Raw genomic sequence first — 24,848 nt, forward strand, 5'->3', positions numbered from 1 at the left:
ACTCAGCAACAAAAGCAGTTTGAACTTCAAGAAACGCTGAAAAAGCACCAATAAATTCTCCCATACTCCCACGAAAAATACCTCCACAAGTAGCAAGACCAGGATACCCCCTAGCAGCCCCATCAATATTAATTTTGACCCAGCCTGGTGAAGGAAATTCCCATCTAATAGGAAGAGGACGAAGAACTTTACCACTACGAGTCTTAATACCGAAAAACTTAATCATGTTGAAGTCCAACATATCATTCTTCATTGAAGCTTTAGACGAATTTCCCACTAGACAAATTAAATCTTTAATTATCAAAATAGCCTTAGAAACCCCAATCTTATCCTGAAATCTAGCATAATTCCTCATACGCCATATCATCCATATAGAAAAGGTTATCACCGCAAGCTTAATCAATTTAACCAAAGGACTACCATCACTCTTAATAAAAGAAAGTAGATCATCCTTATTAGAGAAATGAGAAGTAAGAAAAATTTGTCGTACCCAACTCCAAATATGCAATGCGTTAGAACATTCAAAAAATAGATGTTGAATAGATTCCTCTTGCTTTTCACAAAGCGAACACATAGAACATATATGCAAACCCTTATTCTGAATATGTTGATATGTAGGAAGTCGCCCATGAAAATTTTTCCAGAGTACTAGAGTTTTGGAAGGCGGAATAGATGAAGACCAATGAATTTACCCCAACCACCTGGAACTCATGGTTCCAAGAAAAAAGTCCTAGCCGATTTAAGAGTGAAACGACCAGACTCATTTAGAATCCAATTAGGAATATCATGTTCCTCTCTAATCATGATATGATTAAAAAAATGAGGCATCTACTGTAAAGAGAAGGGAATATTCCAATCACAACCTGTCCAAAATTGAGAGACTGTATCCGAAATGCTAACACCATCAGATAACCCTGCAATATTTGCTAAAGAAGTAGTAGAGCACCATTTATCATTCCAGAAATTAATAAAAGAACCTGTACCAACAGTCCAAGAAGTATAGTCAAGTATGGTAGAATAAAATTGCTTAATTCCAGGCCAGAGAGAGGAAGATCTATAAATCGTTCTAAATTCATATTTTGATTTAATAACCCTGACTTTCAAGAGTAAAGACCAAGGTTTGTCGCTATAAGCAAAGTTCCAAGCAAGCTTAAGAAGATATGCATTATTTTCATGATGAAGATTAATAATATTCAAGCCTCCATCCTCAAGAGGTGAACAAATTTTCCCCCAATTAACGGTAGCAATACCTTTTTTCAGAATATCACCTGTCCAAATAAAATTCCGACACCACTGCTCAACTTACTTAATAAGTGAAACAGGCCACTTATACATATTAAAACTATAAGCTAGAGATCCAGTAATCACTGTATTGACCAGCTGAATTTGACCTATCATGCTAAGAGATTTACCTTTCCAAGATGCTAGCTTCAATTTAACTTTATCAGCCAAAGGTTGAAGAAACCGACACTTTGGAGCACCAACAAAGATAGGCACTCCTAAATAATTGAAAGGCAAACAACCATGACTACAGGAAAGAATATTTTGAATTTTGGTGACAAATCTTGGAGAATTATCCATGGTGAAGAAACTACTTTTAGAGTTATTAATATATTGGCCAGAAAAATCACCATATGTTTTAAGAAAAGAATTCAAATTTCTAAGAGACTTAATATCCCCCTACAAAAAATAAATATGTCATCTACATACAAAATATGAGAGGGAGTGAGATAACCTTGCTAACTGACCATATTTAAAATCTTCTTATCATTCACAAGCTTAGAGAGACCTCTACTAAGAATTTCATTTTCTTTTGTACTACTATACCTTTTTGCTAGAAGGAATTAAAGTAACTAACCATCAAATCAAGTTTCAATTCAAAGTTTTATTTAATTTATTCTTTTCAAATAAATATAGTATACGTCTCTTGAAGAATTTCTTTCAAATTTAAGTAATTATAAAATAATAAAATAACCAAAATAAAACAATAAAATAAATATTGATATAAGAATAGAATAAGAACAAAATTTATATATAATTAAAAATTAATATAAAAATAAAATAAAAACAAATTTATATATAAGTATAGATAGCTTTAGTTTTGAGTACGCAAATCAAACTCATTGGTTTCCACGTGCAACCGAAAATATCCAGAGGTTGAAGACGCTTCACAGATTCTTTCCCACTAACTTAAGTTTAGGGAGAATATAACTTAAAAATCAAGATATTTAAAATAAATACAAAATTTTAAAAAATAACTAAATAATATAAAGGATGCAGACAAGAGATATGGTTTAATGCGAGTGGAAATCAAGCTTAAAAACGCTTTTATTTTAGAATAAATCGTGATATTGTTCTTATTTAAAAATAATTTCTTTCCAGACAAAGATTCAAATTTAAAAAAGAAGTGAATCTGAATTATTTTTTTCAATAATATATGTACATTTATTTATAAATTTGAGAAGGAATCAAATTATTATAAGAATAACTTGAACAGAGTTTTTTTTATATCTTAACAATTTATTCTCTTTTCATTTCATACTTATATATAAATTACCTTTTAAATCGTCAAATAAAATGAAAATAAAATATTATAGCCAAACAATATATATATATATATATATATATATATATTAATATTTTGAAATACCTATTTTATAGAATTGCTAGTTAGTATGTTTTTAATAATTTATAATATTTTTAAAAATTTAAAGAATTCATATGTTTTGAGGAACTTCGCTATAAATTCTTATAAAAGGATAAAAATAAAAATAAAATTGAAAATTGACTTTTTAACCTGCTAAAATTAACCTTTATATAAATTTTAAAAAAAAATTAGAGAAATTGTATAAAAGAATTTACATATTAAATTATATATAAATTAATTTTAACTCGTAGATAAATTAATTTTGATATTTTTTTTTCTAGTTAAAAAAACTTGTGGAAATATATCCTTAATTATTCTCTCGTACTTTACAACAGATGCTTAAAATTCACAGACAAAAATTAGGCATTTTCCCCTAACCTTGCCTCATCATAAAGATGGAGATCTCATGATTTTATCAAAAAGTTAAGTAGAAGTTAAATCACGGTACTTATTTAACTATATCTAATCTAATCCAAGTTGTTAGGTTAGGATTTAGGGTTTATAACTTTAATTAAACATCAATAAACAACATTTTTTGGCGTTTAGTGACTTCATTCTCTATACACAAATTTAACTTGAATTTAATTTATGGAACAAATATCATAATTTGGATTCTTACAAACAGTGATGGACTGAATATAAGTTAAACTGGAATATGAGGAATTAAAAACAATGTGTACTAATTTGCATTCAGAAAATAAAAAACATGTCTTCCACATTTTTATTCATTAGCAAATGTTCCCACGACACTCACGTTGGGAGAACGTGTTCCAGGAGCACCAAATATTTCCTTTACGAGGGACATTATCAATTTTCTGATATTTGGATTTTGGGGTATTCAAATTTTGGGTAAGATGATTGCAATTAAACTCACATTTAAGTCAATTTTGGCCGAGTTAAGAATATATTTTGAAAGTCACATATTTTTTATTTTTTATGATTAATGTTCACCTATTTATAATATTTATAATGTTGATAATGAATTCATATATATTTTGTTTAAGTAATTAAGTTAAGTCCTAGTGTTGTTAATAATCATGTTGTTTACCTTGTGATTCTTGTTTACTCTCTTAGGTTGGTAATCTTAGCCTTTTAATAATCTTGATAGTACATTATACTATAAGAAAATCATTAAATAACAATTAAATATAGAGATAAAAATAATTAGTCACTATATTAACTAAATTAGATATTATTTTAGAGACTAAAAAGTTATTGGTAATCTAAAGTGATTTCTATTATTAATAAAAAATTATAAAATGGTTTTTATATTGGTATCTAAATTAACTACCAAAGTTTTAACTGCTAATGTTTTAGATTCTCAATTAGTCTCTAAAAGACTAATAAAGACCAATTTAAAATATAAAGTAATAAGTAGTTAAAACTAGCTAATGGTTAGATATTGGAAACTATTTTATAAATTTTATAAATAATAGCCAACTACTTTAGATACCAATAAATTTTTTAATTTAGTCAAATAGTAACTAACTATTCTAGTCTAAAAAATTAGTTTCTATTTAATAATTTTTTTGTAGTGTTGGCCTCCTAGGCTCAAGCAAAGATGGAAAATCTTAAAAACAGTCATTTCTTTATCATGTCAACATGTTTTTGGTCCTCTTAGGTATATTAACCCTCTAGACTTGAGTAATTGATGACTGCGAAGGGTCTAGAACATTGAAACCATCATATGTGTCACATATCAATGGATGTGAAGAGTCGCACGATCTAGGTCATTGATCATGAAGTCATCTAATGGTTGAGGTGATTATGATAGTTCATCTTTGTCCATTTTCTACACCTATAAATAGTGTGGATTGTGGATTCCACATTTCACTCTATTTGCTTCTCATTTGTCCAAGATCCCGAGAATGTACAAGTCGAATAGTCTTCTTAGAGGTAACCATGTCTTCCTTCTTCTCCTTTGATAGAAGTACATTTTCGCTTAAGTTGTGTGCTATCAATAGGGGGATATCAGAATATTTTGTGAGTATATCTAGGTCTAGTGACTCTAGGAACACAAGTAAATTGTCTCGGGATTGCCGTAAGTCGGGTGTAGTAGGTAAAATTTTGCGGCAGAATCCTCTCTCCAGGTATTGCTATGTGTGGTCGAGGAGTCCAATGAGAATCTTGTTCGACTGTCTGACTATATGGGTGGATAGATGAGTTGTGAGCGTACTTCTCAATATACGACACACATCCATACTTCAATCTCTCGCGATCAATGTGGATATAATTAAGAATGACGCGTCATACCATATCATCTCCTTGTGCAAGTTCAAGGCTTCTGATACCATGTGCCTTGGATAAGAAGTTTCATCCCAAGGACTTTTTCTATTTTTATTATTGTTTTATTCTTGGTAGAGATTTGTTAGGTTGATGACGACCTTAGCTAAGAAAGAGAGCATCTTCGTGTTGTTCTCGTCAAGGATTCACTTAGGTGCATTCGTCTTTGGCCGAGAATGTTCACACTTGTTCATTTCTCGCTTTTGATAGGGATTCACAAGTGAATTCAACTTTGTTTGAGAGCATTGACATTTCTTTTTTGTTTTTTGTTCTAGGTAGGGATTCACTTTGGTGAATTCAACATTTACCGATAACATTGGCATTTTTTCGTTTATTATTCTTGGCAAGGATTCACTTGGGTGAATTCGACCTTGATTGAGAATTTTAACATTCTTTCATTTCTCATTCTTGGCAGGGATTCACTTCGACCTTGGTCGAGAATGTTAATGTTCTTTCATTTGTTATTCTCGACAAGGATTAACTTTGGTGAATTTGACCTTGGTCGAAAATATTGATGTTACTTCGTTAGTCGTTCTTGGTATGACGATCTTAGTCAAAAATATAATTCTATCTACCATATAATAATTTAATAATTCTATTATAACCTAAAAACAAAAATAATATAAATTTAAATTTTAAAAAAGTAAAAATTATAATAAATAAAAAATAAACAAATTAATAAAATTTAAAAAAATTTAAAACACCACTAACCTTGTGTGTGAAGGCAACGGTGGTGGTGAAAAGCGGTGCGACAACGACGGACCAAATTGGGTACAATGAAAACCCAAACACCAACGTGACAATGAAACAGTGGTGACCTTCGAGCAATGGCAGAAAAGAAACAAACTAATGGTGAAGAAGAAGTAGAGAGCTCGAAACGAACTTACCAATGTCACAAAGAAGATAATGCAGGCTCGAGGAAGACGAGAGGAAGCAACAAAGCAGAAGAGCAGAAGAGAAAACGAAGTCCTGAGAAAGGAAGTATGAAAGCGTAAGTAGTGCGTTCTGTGTTAGAGTAAAAAATAGTCTAAGAGGGCGGTTATTTGGTATAGTCGCCTTCTTAAATAAAGCACTATGTTTTAAGAACGCGGCTATACCAAAGAACCGCCCTCTTAGAGGAATTTAATTTAGAAAATGCCACTGCGTTTTGAATGACAGCGTCTGACTGTAAAAATGCCTTAAATGTGGGGTCGTGGTTTTGATATTTTGTACTAGTGCAGCAAAAACCTTTGTTGCCCCCATCAGGGGGGAGGTCCCACTGGTTTTGAGTTTTTGTGTCATGTGGGTATTTTCCATCCTGAGGGTGTTCATCTCCTTTGTGTTCTTTCTCTAAGGGTCTTTATCTCCATCCTGAATTCCAACATCATTGTCACGATATCGTTTTTTTTATCAACAAATAATAAAATGAATAAAAAAGGATACTTCAGAGGTATCCCAACATGTATACAAAAAATAAGAGTTATAATAATAAACCAAGAATGCAACTCAAAACAACCCAAACAACACCAGGAGCTGCACAATCCTAACTATTAACATGAACCCCACTAACTAGAGCTACAATAACAAGCCATAGTTACACAAGACCCTAGAAACACGAAAACATAATTATTGCAGATTTAGCACGCTGTAAAACTGCATGCCACAACTTTCTCTCCTTCCCCTACCAATTTTGGTTTTTATTTCCTACAAAGTGGCCAAGTTGGTAGGCTTAGTTGAGGTGTTAACTACTGAACAACAATATAACATAAGAAAATTTGAGCATATAAGGCTTAATTTCCTCCCCCTGCTAACACTGGTTTATATTTCTTGACCCTACACCACCCCCAGCATCTTGCATTTTTGGTTCCTGCACAACTACAGAACTTTGCAGCAAGCTTAAGAATCTTCCTTCCTCTATGATGTCCTCCATCCTTCCTCTTTTCCTTTAAGGCACCTCTTCTACTCGTTGCTATTTTCTTTTGAAAGCTCCGAGTTTTCCTGCAATTCTCCATCCTTACCACATTCCCTTTCATGCTTATTTCTTTTTGTTTCCCTTCTTATACCGCATATATAAACAGAAATCATTGTCTAGCGTCATTCCAATACAAATTCTCAAACTAATTACACATAAGCAATCACAACTAACCGGATCAAACACTAGTATAAATATCATAAGGAGTATAAGCAGTTTAGAGGATATAGTACACAATCAGAGTAGGCAAAACTAAAGGATTTAATCTTCCTCCTCCAAGCCTATAATTGTGATAAATTAAAAATCTCTTCAGAATCCACCACCCCTTCCCTGAATACATTGTCACGGGATCGTCTTGGTGATTCTTGGCTGCTTCTGACGTGCGTCTTTCGTTGCCCATCATATTTCAAGTGGTTATCATGTGCCTTTTGTAATGTCATATTTACGCTCATGATTAACGCCAAAATATTCCAGCTGAACCATATATTCTCTTATGTGTGGTATTCTCGATCTCTGGATCTTTGGGGCTCGATAGTAATATCTACAATTATACTTCGACACTCCAGTTAAATTTTGTCTGAGTTAAGAGTATATTTTGAAAGTAAAAGATTCATTATCTTTTATCTTTAACATTCAACTATTTATAGTGATAAAGTGATAGTATTAAAGTAGCTAGTGTGAGTAATTAGGTTAGAGGCATATAGGTCCAAGTGTTATTAATGATGATTAGTACGTTGTTTAGTGCGTTGGTTCTTACTAATTGTGCTATTAGGCTGATACTTGCTTAAAGGTCTTTGTGTCGATATATCAGGATGGTGAGTGAGAGTGAGATCTTGAAATATGTGATAGTAGAGAACCTATCATTTAAGTTGGGTGAGCATGCCTAAACCTTCTACATTGTAGTCAGATCACAGATTGAGCATCGAGGTTATGAATAAAATGTGTCCTCTGTTTCACTCACATTGGTATAGCGAATTCAAAAGTCAAAACAATAATGTGTCCACTGTTCGTTTCAAAAACATAAAAATTATGTGTTCACTGTTGCTGTTCACCTCTCAACAAAACCACAGGAATCCTGGAACAGAAGCGAAATGCATTCACCAACTCAAAGATCTTATCTGGGGTGGCCTTGTCGGACCTTAGGCCATGCCTTAACGTGGCCCAGATGTCTGATTTAAGTTTCTGTAATCGTTTTCTTATTTGATGAGAAAAGAAGAGAAGAAAGCCATGTGTGGCAGCGGTTCGGTTCCAAGAGTGTTTCTTTGTACCTGTATATGTGAAGAAAAAAGTTTCTTGCGTTACCAGAGCTATGTAGCAAACAAAATAAAAAAAAAAAATCATGTCATGGGTCCAAGTCCAAACAAGTTAACAGGTACACCACAAAAGGTAACAGCTCATTTTGGAGGTACAATATGATCGTCTGGTAGTGGATACTTAGGGAAAATATGGAAACGCAAGTATAAAACAATAACACCATGGAAGGATTATTTTCGTCGTTAGCAAAGCATAAAATGTAGAGAGGCCCTAGCAGTGGCAGAGGCTATAAAGTTAAGTTATCTATCGTCTTGGGCATAGATAGATAGACTTTGAGGGTTATCACACTTAATCAATAATAGAATTAAGGTGCTGTAAATTGTAAGGATTTGTTACGTGTCTAATCCGAGTGATAGGAAAAAATGGGCCTTTAACCTGTTTGACAAAGCAATGTCACTTTGAAGTGTGGGGTTCGTCCATTTATTAGAGTTAAGTCACTGTTGACAAAGTGCACGTGGCAAGATGGAAACACCTATAGCGCACCACCAGTGCCAACACAAAGGGTTACTCGGTTGGGACGCACACGGAACAAAACAGTCCATAGGACAATATGAGTACAATAAAATTTGTTTTTTTTCTTATTATCTTTCCAAAGCATAGTGTAGGTAGCATTCTTTAGTATTTTCACTATTTTGAAAGCTACTTTTTCTAATGAATGAGAGAAAAAAGTACCATAAGATTACCGTCTCTGGTGTCTGAAATGTGAGTGATGATGAGATGGAGACAATTACAGACCATGAATTGGACAACATGCCGAGGAATACAGGGCTGGCCCCATCAATTTAAGAGGGATCTAATCGCATGGTAATAATAAACCGAAAAGGAGTAGGAATAATAAGGGAAGAAATAATTGCTTCTTCTTCTACGAGGAGAGCCAAATAAATATATGGTAAATGAATGGGAAGAAATATTGAAAGAAGGGTCCAAAAACCTAAATCATTGCTGGCCCTGACTCTCTAGTTTTAAAGGCACTCACATGCAATGGTTGGAACTCCATCTGTGCTGATGATTCATGGGAGTTATACAGATACCGAATTACATGTAGCAGTACAGCATTCCCTCTCAACCAAATCTTATAATTCTAATAATCAACTAATGCTTCCACTGTTAATCAGCAACACCAAGCTTGAATTAATGACTTGTAATGGAACAACTGATTTCATTGGCTTCTACTTGAGAGTTGGAGGTACCCCAAGAAAGGAGAAGCACGTTCATGTTGTTTTGACCTCTCCCTGGGGCGGGAACACCTTATGATTTATCCACTGTTTTTAGCTTTAGAGATGATATGGAGAGAGAAATGAAATGTAAACAGTGAAGACGTGACAAAATATAAAAATACGTATCACTGACATTCAACAAGTTGTTCAAATAATAAATAAATAAATAAAACCAGTGTTATGGATACCTACGTCTACATGCAAAGACAAAGGAACACAATTTAACCCATCCCGAAAGAAGAGTGAAAATGAGCAGGGATAGTCATCATAGAAAAAACCCCAACTAGACTGAGAAATTAAAAAGTACACAAGTGGTGGTGGAGCCTTGGCACCTCTCGTGTCAACCTTATTAAATTTGACTAACCAAACCTGTTGCAGCCAGCAGTACTTTTTACAGTGGAAAATACAAAATAGCAAATTATTGGCGATAGGGAGTTTAGGGAAACGATAATAAAGCACAACAGAAGAGCCTTGATATGCATTGCTTTGGTGAAACTTTGTAACAAAAAGATAAGGGGTAGATGAACAGTGAGGGTGAAAAAAAAAAAAAACAGGAGGGTGGTTAAAAAGGGTAAGCATGAATAAATACAAACACAACATATATAAAGGAAGGAGCAAAGTTAACAGGAGGTTGCGTGGCAGCGGAGAGTGAAGAAGGTATTAGTATTAACTATGCGTTTGCAGGGTGAGTGTCGCGTTTTTCTCAAGTGGGTCCATCCTCTTCTCCTCCATGAACCTTTATAAGTGTTATGTGAGTCACTGAGAAGAAGTGACAAAGAAAGAAAAGAAAAGAAAGTCGTAGCTATTGAATTTCACTTGCATGCCAAATCAGAAGAGCCTTCTCCTCCTCTTCTTCCTCCAAAAATAACCAACTAAACTCCACCATCGCTGTAGAAAGAACCACATAGTGATACTTTAGTTTTCTTTGACTATAAAGAATGAGAGTTTCGGCGGAGAAGACGACGTCGTCGGAGACCGAGGCGAGCCCAGAGACCAAGAAGATAAAGCGCATTCGTGACTCGAGCAAGCACCCGGTGTACCGCGGCGTGCGGATGCGGAACTGGGGGAAGTGGGTGTCGGAAATCCGCGAGCCGCGGAAGAAGTCGCGGATATGGCTAGGCACATTCCCGACGCCGGAGATGGCGGCGAGGGCGCACGATGTGGCCGCTCTCAGCATCAAGGGCTCCGCCGCCATTCTGAACTTCCCCCACCTGGCGAACTCCCTCCCACGCCCGGCCTCCCTGGCGGCCCGCGACGTCCAGGCGGCGGCGGCGAAGGCGGCGCACATGGAGCCGTCCTCCCTCTCGTCCTTGGTGTCGGCAATGGACCTGTCCTGTGCCTCGGAAGACTTGACTGAGATAGTTGAACTCCCGTCCCTGGAAAGCACTGATGATGGGTGTGTGGAGTTGGAGAAGGAGTTCGTCTTCGTGGACTCGGTGGACACGTGGATGTATCAGCCAGCAGCCTTTGATTTTGACGCCGAACGAGACATTGTCTTTGAGGGTCTGGTGTGGAATTACTAGGTTCTTCTTCCCTGTCACCTCGTGTTGTATAAATATTCAAAATCATCTCCCTTTTTATGGTTTGGTTGGTTGGTTGGTGTGTGTTGTCTTGGCAGTGAGAGCAGCCACTTGTGGTTTTTCTTTCAGGGGCTGTTACTCTTCATTGTCTCTGTGTGTCTTTCCTTAACTCCTCTCATTTTAATTGTAAATGGCTAGAACAAATAAAGTAAGAGGACAACATTAATTTGTGTTTCTATTCTGCGTCTGGTCTGGTTTACTCTTGTAAAGTTTGCGCAATCCATTCAATTGTAAGCCATATCCGATATGCGAGCGTTTTGGTGGAAAGAGATAGAAAGGGGAAATGGGAATATTGAGGAGGAAGAGGATGACGATGATGATGATGTTATTTGGCCACACGTTTTATTTTGTGTATATGTCTTTGCTTGTTTTGATCATCTTGGTTTGGGTGGTCGTTGGCAGAGATTTTTGCCTTTAATATTAAAGGATGCGTGTGTGTGTTCAGCTTGGTTTGGTTTTGCTCTGAGAAATCTGAGAGGATGGTGGGTGTGACCCATAAAGATTTGTGATTACCTTTGGGCAGATGGAAGAGTATGATTGGAGCAAGACATGTATGGGACAGTGACAAATTCATTTTCATGTTCATTCATATTCATAATCAAAGGGGTTACACACTAAGTAAACACATTTTTTGATACTCCATATTTCCTTCTCAATCTCACTTCAAATGTGCAATGTCTCCTCCTCCTTCCAACTTCTTATTTCCTAGTGCATTATAAATATGCATTTCATATCCATTTTTTATTTGACAGAATAAGATTTAAGATCTAACCGAATAGTATAATATTTGTGAGATTGAATGGTATAGAAGATAGTGGTAAAAGTAATGAAATAGGTTAACAGAAGATTCCCCGGGAATTGCGTAACTGAAATAGAAAATAGTTTTGATGATGGGGGGCATTGCAATGTGTAGTGAGCTATCAAGAAGATTCAAAAATCTCTTATGTTGAGACTTAACATGGCATTGAGACCACAAATAGCACAACGAAAATGTGGTATGATTTGAATGGAAAGATTTTCCTGTTAAGAAGGATCCACGATAGTAATCATTAACCATTTCTCCAAACCAAATTAAAAGTCAGAACACCAACGTCACAATAAAAATTATATACATCTTTTTTAAAATAAATTACAGTTTCTCATTTAAATTACAAATTATCTGCCCTCCTAAAGGACATCATCCATCACTATCATAACTATATCACTTTTGTAACGCTTCCATAATATATATATATATATATATATATATATATATATATATATGTATATATATATGTATATATATAATACGCAGTTACATCATATTTAAAGCACATTCATACAATTATTAAAGTAAATGATTACTATATATAACAAAGTCATTTAAATGATATAAGCAAATAATAAGATATAAGTTCTCTTTAGAAATTCACTAAGGAAAATTTGGCAAGTAACCATCAATTTTACACAGATATAAAATGATGCCTAATATGACCAAAATATATTACAAATCGATTTATAAGATTTGAATTAAATTTAAAGTTGAATATATTGAAATAATAAGATTTATTAAGTTTATTATGTTACTTGTTATGAAGATTCATTTAATCTCACACTTAACATGTTTTCTTCAACAACAAGAGATATATTAAAAATTTCACATCAATTAATAATAAATATAATCAAATTCTAAACAAATTTAGGAGATTGGGTTAAATTTTAAGTCTATTTTCACAAAAATAGATTAAGCAAATTTTAGTATTTTTTTTATTTCTCACTTACGAAATTTTGCTAAAAAAATTCTAGGATTTATCTTTTCAAAACTATTCCACTAAATGAATTTAGAAAATCAGAATGTATAACAGTAAAGATCAAAACTCAAGTAATTTCAACACAATTATATATATAAAATAATTAAAGTTCCACCTTTTTAAAACAGCTTCGTATATAATTGATTACGTCAGTATAATCATGAATACTTCTTCTACTCTGTCAACAAAATTAATACAACCGCTTCTCGTAACACGAGAATTCTAAATTCAAGTTCCTCAAATCATCATGAAAATATAAGCTATAAAAAATATTCAAAATAATAACTCATGTCAAAATAACTATCAATCACCTTAAAACATCATTAAATCACACTATTTAAATCGAAATTTGACACTATAAATTCTCAATTCCTTTAATTCAAACTTTCATTTGAAGAACAAAGTCTAATTCAAAAGTTACATGTAAATTGAAATTTTCCAAATTGAAAGTAGAACACTCTTCAAAACTGAAATTTAAATATAAGTAAGATTTTAGCTTCCTTTATCTAAAAAAAGTTCCTTTTGGATTTAAATATACAATGGTATGGTGGTTCTGAATCACACACCCAAAAAAAATTATTGATTAGTTAAAAAACTCAGTATCCTACCTTAGAACAATTCCTGTTAATTGAGATTTACACTTTTTTTTTTCTCTCACTAGATTTTCACAAAACTTAAAAAGAACTTGCATGAATGAAATTTATTAAGAAGGAGAAAGAAAAGAGAGCACCTTCCCAAAAGAATGAAATATTCTAATTTTTTTTATCCACATATACTAAGAGATCAAATAAGGGATGAGAGTTTAGTATTTTGTCGCTTGGTGAGATGAGAATGATTTGGGAGAGAATGAGATTATTAATGGTTAATCCATTTTCTCGAAGAAATAATTTTGATTTGTACTATTTTAATTTTTTTTCCCACTTTTTTTCTTTAATTTTATTAATTTTGAGCTTTTAATTTAATCAAATTTAATCCCAAAATTATTCTACCACCCTCAACCCATTTATAATGCATAAAATACAATTGCACGTAATTCTAAGTTGTAAATGTTTAAGTTCATTAATTACTAATTATGCTAATGTAGATGATACAATAATAAACATATTAATTAAATCAGAATTAAACATATTTTACGAGTAAAAGTATATTAAAACTTAAATAGTGTAACTAAAATATTTTAAAATGATAAATTGAGTAAATGGAAATTTTAATTGTCTCTTAGGAGATGTATTTCATATTAATTTTGTTTCACATTACAAATAAATAATGCGCATGATAATATATAAATGTGATTCTTATGAAAAAAAACAAAATTACTGTTACACAGTATCACCACAAGAAAATTATTAAATACAAACTAATTTTAAAAAACAAAAAATTAATTAGTTGTTATAGTGACTAAATTAGAAATCATTTTACAAACTAAACAAATGGTTTCTAAATTAGTTTTCATTATTGTTCAATGGTTTCTACATTCTATCTAATTAGCTATCAAAGTTTTTACTACCAAATTTAGAATCTAAATAATTGGCAGTTAAAACCTTGGTAGCTAATTAGATACCAATTTAGAAACTATTTAACAATAATATATACTAATTTATAAGCAAAAAGAATTTGTAGTATCTAAAATAGTCTCTAATTTAGTCACTATAACAACTAATTATTTTTTGTGTCTAAAATTAGTTTTTATTTCATGATTTTTCTGTCGTGTGTATATATAGGAGAAAAACATAAAATATATTACAAATATTTCTCTTAAGAAGAGTAGGGTAAGGGTGGTATGTCGAGTTCTGAAATGCTTCGTCTTTTTCCGTCACTATTAATATGACAACAGCCAACCCAGTGCTTTAGTTCTTGAGTGACAATGAAATATGGTGGGAACCAACCCATTGGAAACATTGTTCCATACAATTCCTATCATACATCCATCTCTATAAATCCAAACAAAAATCACAGCTCCTTATGATAAAGATTGATCATGTTCAGGAAAGTTTATTTACTATCCATTAAATTAAGTGGTAATAAGATAAAGTTTAAACAACAATACATTATTATAAAAAAAATATTTTTTCCTCTTTAAATCCTTCTAGTCTACTTGCTAATAGGTTTCCTAGGCTATATGATTTATCTTGTAAGCGAAATATGAAGTTAGATGAATAACACATGGATAGGGTGCATCCATTGGAGGTGTAGACGGTTCCAATGGGAAACATAGCAAGTTATTAGATTATTACAAAAGTTAGAAGGTATACAATTAAGTAAAAATGGGGAAGGTGAATGACATAGGAAGGACAACGAGATGTATGTTTACACAGTAAAATCAACATGTAACAATCTTCTACATGTTTTAACTGAGAAAGAGATATTTTTATGAAATCTTTTGATAAAGTAAAGTACTCCCAATTGTTCACGTATTTTCATGTGAAGATTGTTAAAAAGTAGAGTAATAATGAAAGATAACTTAGACGGTAAAGGTGTAAAACTTGACAATTTACTATGCGTAATGTTGGAGATGAGTAAGAATCGGCAAGTCACTGTTTTTAACATATGTGAAGTAGTTTTGTTAATATGGAATATGTGTTATAAATGGATTTGGGAGTGTAACAAGGTTGAAATCATTTTTGGAATATTTTTTTCTATTCACAAATGGTTTATTAGTTGATTTTGTAATTATAATATGTGTATTTTTTTTTATAAAGGTTGAAGCATCCTCAAGAGATATAAAAAAATATATCTCTTTTTTTTATTTGTCATACTATTATTCACTACAAGAAAATCATTAAATAATAACAAAATTGGACACCAAAATTAATTAATCACTATATGACTAAATTAAATACTATTTTAGAAACTAAAAAATTATTAGTATTTACAGTAGTTTATATTATTAATAAAAAATTATAAAATAATTTCTAGATTGGTGTCTAAAGTAGTTTCTAGACTAGTTTAGAATCTAAAACATTAATAGCTAAAATCTTAGTGGTTACTTTAGACACCAATCTAGAAACTATTTTATAATTTTTTATTAATAATAGAAATTATTTTAGATACCAATAATTTTTTTAGTTTATAAAATGATTTCTAATTTAATCAAACAGTGATCTCTAAAATTAATTTTAATTTAGAGATTTTCTTGTAGTGATTATACATGTTTATACATGATAAAGTAACAATCGAAATTCAAATCAGCAATGGAATCAAATTAATAATGAAACTTGGAATAAATTTTGTGATAGAAATAATTATTAGTGCAGAATTACGAAAAAAAAATACAAAATATCAATTCAGGTCAATTACTTTATATAATTTCAACAGATTTAGACCCTTCATATAATTCAGCTCAAGACTTGATGACTATTTTGTGTTGATCAAACTTATAGCAATGGAATGAAATTAATACTGAAAGTTATAATAAATTTTCTGATGGAAATAATTATTAGTGCAAAATTATGAAAAAAACATTAAAAAAAATCTCAATTCAACTCAATTACTTTATATAATTTCAGTGGATTTAGACCATTCATATAATTCAACTCAAGACTTGAAAATTATTTCCTGTTGATCAAACTTATAAGTGTTAATTTAACAATCAAAATCAAAGATTTTATTTATATTTAATATATCAATTTCTCTTTAAAAACCTAAAAATATGCTATTTGAATATTATTTTATTTTAAATATTTTTTTTTTGTAGAGAATTAATAAAAGAAAGAAAAGGAAGAGAAGAAATTTTATTTTTTACAAAAATCATTGCTTGAGCACTAGAATTGCGCTCAAGCAACACAAGACAACCAACTTAATAAGAATTAAGTTACTTAAACGACCACCACATCTTGAGCTATGAATAACAATTATGAAGTATAGCAAAACTTACCAGTTAAGTGAATGGATGGACGCTTAAGCGATGTACTAAAAATCAATTCAAGTGACACAAAGTCAACCAACTCATTAAGAATAAGGTCCCTTAAGTGATCACCATAGTTTGAGTGGTGAATGACCAACTATAAAACATACTAGAGCTTATCGCTCAACTTGTCAATCTAGCGCTCAAGTCATGAAGAACCTATATATCTAAGCAAGAGGTCACTAGTGCCCAAGGAACATGAAAATTCTCATGAGAAAGACAATTTTTGCTTAACCGACTTGAAAGTACTCAAGTGATATCATCATACCTAACACAAAAGTAATAACCTCGCCCAAAAACCCAATGGATGCTAAGCGAAGAATTGTAAGACTATAAATAGGATACTTAACCCAACATCGAAAGACATTAAATTTGTGGGTTTTTTTTGCTCATGTTTTTCATTCCTACTCAATATGGGATACAAACTTCCACTTGGATTCTTAACAATCTCCCTTTCAAGTTTTAGCTTCTTCCACATTGATACTTGATGACTTTTTACAGCAAGTGTCGTGTTGTCAAAAGTAATAATTTGTCCTTAAGGACGGATATCGAACCCACAAGGAACAGTTGAATAATCAAGTTAAAGATTCACTTAATATTAAACGGAATAATAAAGTTAGTTGGAGTTTGTTAAGATTTCCATGATTAATAAGAAAACAAGTCAAAGACTTTGTTGCTTCAATTGGAAAAATAGGGATTGTGGTTCATTTTTTTCACTCTTTTGTATTTTGATTAGCATGACAATATTGTATCCTTTTATTGATATTGATGTTTGTATAAAAATAATTTATATCACTAAGATCAGACGTTGGTAGCAATTAACATTTCAAATATATTCCTAACATTCAAATATGTTAAGCATTATCATTTGGTTCAGAAACTTATAAGCATTATCATTCCAATCAAATCTAAATTTTGAGATCAAGGCAAACAAGCATTACTAACAAAATAATAATACCAATCATCAATCAATAACAAAATATTATGTTTAGATATCACCTCAATACATAAGAGTTTGAACATATTACTCTCAATCCCAAAAGGTAGAATTTGTCACACATGTTGGCTGTTACAAACAAGGAGAGGTAGAAAAGAAGATTCTAGACTTCCATCATTTCTCCTTGACGGCTACCTCCTCTAAGATTTTCTAATACCTTCTATTCTCCTAATTGGATTACAATTCACTCAATGGTGTTTTCCTCTCAATCACTGAGGTCTAGGGTTGTGCCTCAAGCCTCCTATTTAACATAATTTGCTTAGGCTTAAGTAACTTCTCGCTTGGGCGTTAATGGGCTCGTTTGGGCGAATTTCATGTAAAAAGGCCCAACGCTTCTAGAGCAATCTCGCTTTGGCGAGATTGAGCTCGCTTGAGCGAGATCCACTGGTGGTTTTTGGCTTAGGCGATTTTGGCGAGCTTTGTTGAGTGTTGGAGCGTTCCAACTTTCCTTTTTTAGCTTCGTATATTCTCCTTTTGTCCAATCATCTCCATTCTTCCATATAATTCTGAAATTAACACAAATTTGGTAATAATTGTTCTTATTTAAATTAAAATCACAAAATATGTAAAAATATATAATTTCATAAATTAGGGATTATTTTATACTTATTTTAACAATTAATACCCATAAGTTCCTATATTTTAATATGAAATATTACTGAAATTTAGCATTTGTCAATACTTCCCTTTAAGCAATAATGGTGACCCACTTATACCATCATTTTTGCCACAATGGGATGTTCACTTGAAACCCCTTGTCACTATTTATTAGGTTATTGCTAGGAGAAATGTTGGGGAAACTTGACACTAATGAGATAACTCTATATAAGAGAGATCAAGACACCATTTTCAAAAAAAATATAAGACAATGAGTTTTTGAGTCATCACTACAAAAAAAATCATTAAATAAAAACTAATTTTATAGACAAAAAAAATAATTAGTTGCTATATTAATTAAACTAGATAATATTTTAGAGACTAAAAAAATTATTGGTATCTAGAGTAGTTTCTATTATTAATAAAATTTATAAATTACTTTAGATAATAGAAACTACTTTAGATATCAAAAAATGTTTTAGTCTTTAAAATAATATTTAATTTAGTCAATATAGTAATTAATTATTCACTACAAGAAAATCATGAAATAGAAACCAATTTTTAGAGACCAAAATAATTAGTTGCAATAGTAACTAAATTAGAAACCATTTTAGAAACTAAAACAAAATTTGGTTTCTAAATTAGTTTATATTATTGTTAAATAGTTTATATGGCAAAGTTTTAACTACCAATTATTTAGTTTCTAAATTTGATCTCTAAAACCTTGATTGCTAATTAGATACCAATTTAGAAACTATTTAACAATAATAGAAACTAATTTAGAAACCAAATTTCCTTTTAGTCTCTAAAATGGTCTCTAATTTAATTACTATTGTAACTAATTATTTTGGTATCTAAAAATTAGTTTTTATTTCATGATTTTCTTATAGTATTATTTGCTTATTGTTTTCACAAGTGTTCATCTTGTATCTACTTCAAAGAGGGAGAATTAATTCTAAATTTTCTTTTTTGAATTGAATGCTAAAAAAATCAATTACTCTTTAGAATCATTTATATTAAGAAAAATAAAGAATCAGAATAAAAAATAACTCTTATTTGTACGGTTACTTCTCCACAGACACACACCATGTGTAAACATATTAGGCAAAAGTCTTACTTATTGTAAAACAGAAATAATTAATTACAACTATTTAATTAAAAATGAATGTATATGTATTTAACTATAAATCTGGCAGAAGCAACTAATGATGAACATGGAGCAACCGCCATGGCGGTTATATATAAAAAGAAGATGATTGGAAGAAAGAACGCAGTGAGATGAGTAGACAAAAATGGGAAGAAGTTGAGACATATTATGCAGTTTGGTGTTTGTTTGTTTAATCGAGGTGGTTACTTATTAATATTAATTGTCAGGTATGGCAACCATCATTGTTTTCCACCTTTATTATATTAAACATTAAGAACAAAACCATACATTTTTCTTTTCTTTCTTTAATCAAATGGCCTAAAATATTATTGACCAGAATAGAAAGATGTGATAAAGCTGGTATCTATGAATTAATAATAATACATGTTTCTACTATAAAAGGCAATAATTTCAGTGGCCGTACCTATGCTATGATGTGCTTTGTTTTGTGGTTTGGCTCGTTTCTTGCTACCTACTTAAATTAATTTTCAGGTATACCTTTCTACACTGCACTTCTTCAAATAATAATAAACACCATTATCAACAAATCATCTACATATCTTCTATATTATTTTTATATTCACCTCATAAATTAATAAGGAATCATAAAACTATCATTCACCATTCAATTACTCCAGTTTTATAAACGTCAGCATTGTTGTCTTTCAATCCACCACACGTTTATATCCGTATACGGTTTTACGTACGTCATTCGTAACGTATACACTCCTTCGTTATCATACGCGATACAGTGGTGGGCTCTGTTTGTTTTCTGTGTGTTTCATGTGAAAGCTTTAAATTACTATTTTAGGTGTTTTGTTTTTTTATCATTCATTTTTAATTATTTCAAAATATTATACAAGCATTCTTTGATTATTTTCTCAATATGGTGGAATCACCATATTGTCGAAGTTACAACAAAAACAACAATAAAATTATAAGACATTGTGTATAAGTTTTTAAAATATATTTATGCATTTTTTTTCTTTAGTTTCTCATTGTACTATAGAATACATAAAAGTGAGAATAAACTATTTAAGGCAAATTAATTTTAGTAATTTTCCTTCATTCAAATATATTTCATGTTCCTAAAAATTTCTTTATTTTATTTAAATAAGGACATCCAGTCACAGAAAAAAAGTATCATTAAAAAAAAAATTTATGTCAAAGAAATATTTTATACCAATAAATATGAATGAATTATTTTCACAATAATTAATAATAAAATAAAATAAAAATTAAATGAAGTAAATAAAAAATCTTAAAAGTGAGAAGATGACGTAACCGAATTTACCATAAAATAAACTAAGACTTCGTGTGTGTATATATATATATTATCAACAAAGAATAAATAAAATAAAATGAGATATTTCAGAGGTGTCTCAACTCTTATACAAAAATTCATACCAAATTTTTTAATACCTATTAAGGAATATATAAGTAATCATATGATGTTATTAGTCATTAAATGACTTATACCTACACTTCTTACTTGATCACAATCCTGAATCACCTACACCTTCTGATGACTTTCTACGACAAGTGAACCATGTTGTCAAAAATAATAATTTGTTCCTAAAGAACGGATATTGATCCCACAACGAACAATGAATTATCAAGTACAATAATCTCTAAATATAAAACATAACAATTAAAAGTGTGTTGACGATGATCAATAAGAAAACAAACAAAGAATTTGTTGCTTGAAGTTGAAAAAAATAGGGATTATATTTCATTTGTCTCACTCTTATGTATTTTGATTAACATGTTAACATTATGTTCTTTGATTGAAATTGATGCCCGTATAAAAAGTCATTTATATCGATTCCTCGCATATAAAATTCTTAAGAATGTTTCCTAAATATCGATCTCTCGCATAATTATAAGAACAACTTAGAATCAAGCACATACATTAATAACAATTAACATTTCAAGTTTATTCCTAGCACTCAAGTATGTTAAGTATTGTTACTTAGGTCAAAACCTTAAAAATACTTTCCAGTCAGATTTAAGATCCTCAAACATGTCACAAATATATTTAAAAGCAAAACAATAATACCAATAATCAATCAAGAACAAAATATTGTATCATAATTAAATATCACCTCAATACACAAGAGTTTGAATAGATTACTCATAATTCCAAAGGGTAGACTTAGCCACATATACTTCTAGCTCATTCCACTCTCCCAATTGGTTACAATTCACTCAATGGTGGTTTCCTCTCAATCTGACACACTAGGGTTGTGTCTATAGCCCCCTATTTAACATAATTTGCCAAGGTTAGGTGACTTCCTGTGTTGTGCTTTGGGCTTGTTCATAAAAACATAAAATTAGCCCAATTAATCTGACACGTTCTCGCTGCTCAGTTGGACTTTTTTTCTCTCTTTTGTGCGTTCTGGGCCTTCCAGCCTTCTTCTTTTAGCATATATCATTATTCTTTAGTCTAAATCTCCATTTTGCCCTAGAAACCTGCAATTAACACCAAATTTGGGAATAAAATGCTTTTATTCAATTAAAGATCATAAAAATGTATAAATTCATAAATTAGGAATTTTTTTATATGTAAATTAACAATTAATACTCATAAGTACCTATATTTTAATATGAAATATTACGAAAATTAGGCTCTTATCACCTTCCTCTGATGTTGTTATTCCAGAAACCTCATCCCTAGAAACAACCATATCATCCTCATCTTATTCTCCATTGCCTACTCTTCTTCCTCACCTTCCGCGATGTCAGAACCTTCCAATTTGTCACCAATTTTGACCCTTGATGAACCTCCTCTCCGTCGTTCCACTCATCATATTCAACCTCCTGCATGGAAAAAATACTATGACATGTCTTCCTACATTAATCATTCTTCGACGCAATCAAGTTCTCGTAAAGGTACAAGGTATCCTTTTTCTTCTCATTTGTCTATTTTTTGTTTTTCTCCTCATCATCGTGCCTTTTTAGCCCTCCTAACCGTACAAAAAGAACCATCTTTCTTCGAGCAAGTTGACCATGATCCACTTTGGCACCAACCCATGTTTGTTGAACTTCAAGCTCTAGAACGCAACAACACATGACAAATGCTTTCTCTTCCACCAGAGCACGAACCAATCGGTTATTGATGGGACCATTGAACGATATAAAGCTCGTTTGGTCGCCAAGGGCTTTACCCAGGTTGAAGGTATAGACTATAAGGAAACTTTTTCTCCTACTACAAAGTTCACCACTCTTTGTTGTTTATTAACTGTTGTTGCTTCCCGCAACTCGTATACCCATCAACTTGATGTGCACAATGCATTCCTTCATGGGACATTACAAGAAGAGGTGTATATGACTCTACCTCTTGTTCTTCGGCGATATGGGGAGAATCTGGTATGTCGGCTCACAAATCTATTGAAAGTTTAAAACAAGCATCACGAAATTGGTTCTCAACTTTTGCAACTACCGTTAAATATACTGGTTACATACAATCAAAGGCAGATTATTCACTTTTTACTAATTCTCAAGGTAAAAAGTTTACTTCTATTCCATATACGTTGATGACATCCTGTTAACTAGTAATGATTTACATGAAATCAAGTTGCTGTCAAACATTTTCTTATTAAAGACCTCGGTGAATGGGGATAAAATTCTCTCGTTCCAAAAGAGGGGTCTTTATGTCTCAAAGAAAATATGCATTGGATATTTTATAAGACATGGGATTATCTGTGTGAAGCCAGAAAAATTTCCAATGGAGGAAAACTAGAAATTGACAGATGAAGATGGCAAAATACTTCATGATCCAAGCAAGTATCAGAGACTGGTTGGAAGATTAATATACTTGACAGTTACCAAACCTAACATAGTATATTCAGTATGTACCCTTAGTCAATTCAGGAACACACCCCGAAAACCACATTGGGAAGCAACGTTGTGGGTTCTTAGATATATTAAAGGGACGTCAGGTCAAAGACTTTTTCTACCATATGAAAATAATTTAACTCTTAATGCATATTGTGATTCAGATTGGGGAGGATGTCGTACTACAAGGTGTTTTGTTTCTGGTTATTGTGTTTTTCTCGAATAATCACTCATCTCTTGGAAATCGAAGAGACAAACGAATGTATACGTTCGTCGACAAAAGCAGAATATAAAGCAAATGGAAAATACTTGTCTGGAAATGGCTTGGTTGAGATATATACTTCGGGATTTGAAGATTGAATTGCACAAACCGGCTTCGTTATTTTGTGATAATCAAGAAGTTTTACATATTGTAGCTAATCCAGTTTTTTCACGAACGTACAAAACACATTGAGATTGATTGTCACATAGTTCAGGAAAAACTTCAAGCAGATGAGATTCATCCATGTTATGTTTATACAAAGATGCACTTGACAAATATTTTTACAAAAGCGCTTGGCAGAGAGCAATTTAAATTTTTATGCAGCAAGTTGGGAGTTCTTGATTTGCACTCTCCAACTTGAGGGGGAGTATTAAAGAATATATCAGTTATCATATGATAGTATTAGTCATTAAGACTTTGATTAGTTATTAAGGAAATTATATATCAGTTATCACATGATATAATTAGTTATTATGTATTGGGTAGTAAGTTATGTAATGTTAAAAATTAATTTGATTATCCAATTTTTTGTTGGATAATCAAATTAATTTTTAACATTACATAACTTACTACCCAATATATAAACAATAAAATTAAAAATAAAAATTCAGTATGACATGGCAGAGTCGTGTCTAATTAGGACGAGTTGTGCATATGAAGTTGTGCCAAATTGGCACGACTTGCCTAAATTTGTAATTTTTTTTAAACGGACTTCATTTTGGTAAAAAACAAAAAAAATAACCCCATCATGGTCAAAAACTCATATATATACCACACTCCTTTAATGAGAATTCATTCCATTTTGAAACCAATCTCTTTATGTTAAAGTTGGAGGAAGCTTCTTCCCTACCAAGGCTTGATGTGTGTTTGATGAAGAAAATGGCTTGAGAGCTTTGAAGATTGTAATAGGTTTTTAGATTCATTTGTAATTAGGCTTGTAAGTGTGTATGATTGCCTTTTGCTGTGTAACCTATCCTAGATGCCTAACCAAGTCTAGATCAAGCACATGATGTGGTTAAATGGTTTTTGAAAAGCCTTTTGAAATGTTTTTAACAGTTTTAAAACAGTACACAAATAAATCTGTTTTATGGAGAAAGAATTTGTTTATTTCTTCTCTGTTAAAAAGGCTTTCGTTAAATAGTTTTTGAAAAGCTTTTTGAAATGTTTTTAACAGTTTTAAAACAGTACACAAATAAATCTGTTTTATGGAGAAAGAATCTGTTTATTTCTTCTCTGTTAAAAGGCTTTTCTAAATTTCTGTTAAGGCACCAAGGGAAAGCTCAGTTCGTTATTTCAGTTAAGCTGAGCTGGCCTGTGCGTTA

The 24,848-nt window shown here is 31.6% G+C and overlaps 1 protein-coding gene across 1 annotated transcript; it reads left to right on the plus strand.

Annotated features, from left to right (window-relative positions):
• Positions 1-10,056: 10,056 nt before the first annotated feature.
• Positions 10,057-11,168, plus strand: LOC137820845 (dehydration-responsive element-binding protein 3-like). Its single transcript, XM_068625127.1, has one exon. The coding sequence runs from the start codon at positions 10,351-10,353 to the stop codon at positions 10,933-10,935; it is 585 nt and encodes a 194-aa protein (XP_068481228.1). The 5' UTR covers positions 10,057-10,350; the 3' UTR covers positions 10,936-11,168.
• Positions 11,169-24,848: the final 13,680 nt, after the last annotated feature.

Source organism: Phaseolus vulgaris, chromosome 9 (assembly GCF_000499845.2).
Source record: "Phaseolus vulgaris cultivar G19833 chromosome 9, P. vulgaris v2.0, whole genome shotgun sequence".
Classification (NCBI taxonomy): domain Eukaryota; kingdom Viridiplantae; phylum Streptophyta; class Magnoliopsida; order Fabales; family Fabaceae; genus Phaseolus; species Phaseolus vulgaris.

Coding starts and splice junctions, on each gene's coding strand:
- LOC137820845 (XM_068625127.1), top strand. CDS start 10,351: ATGAGAGTTTCGGCGGAGAAGACGACGTCGTCGGAGACCGAGGCGAGC.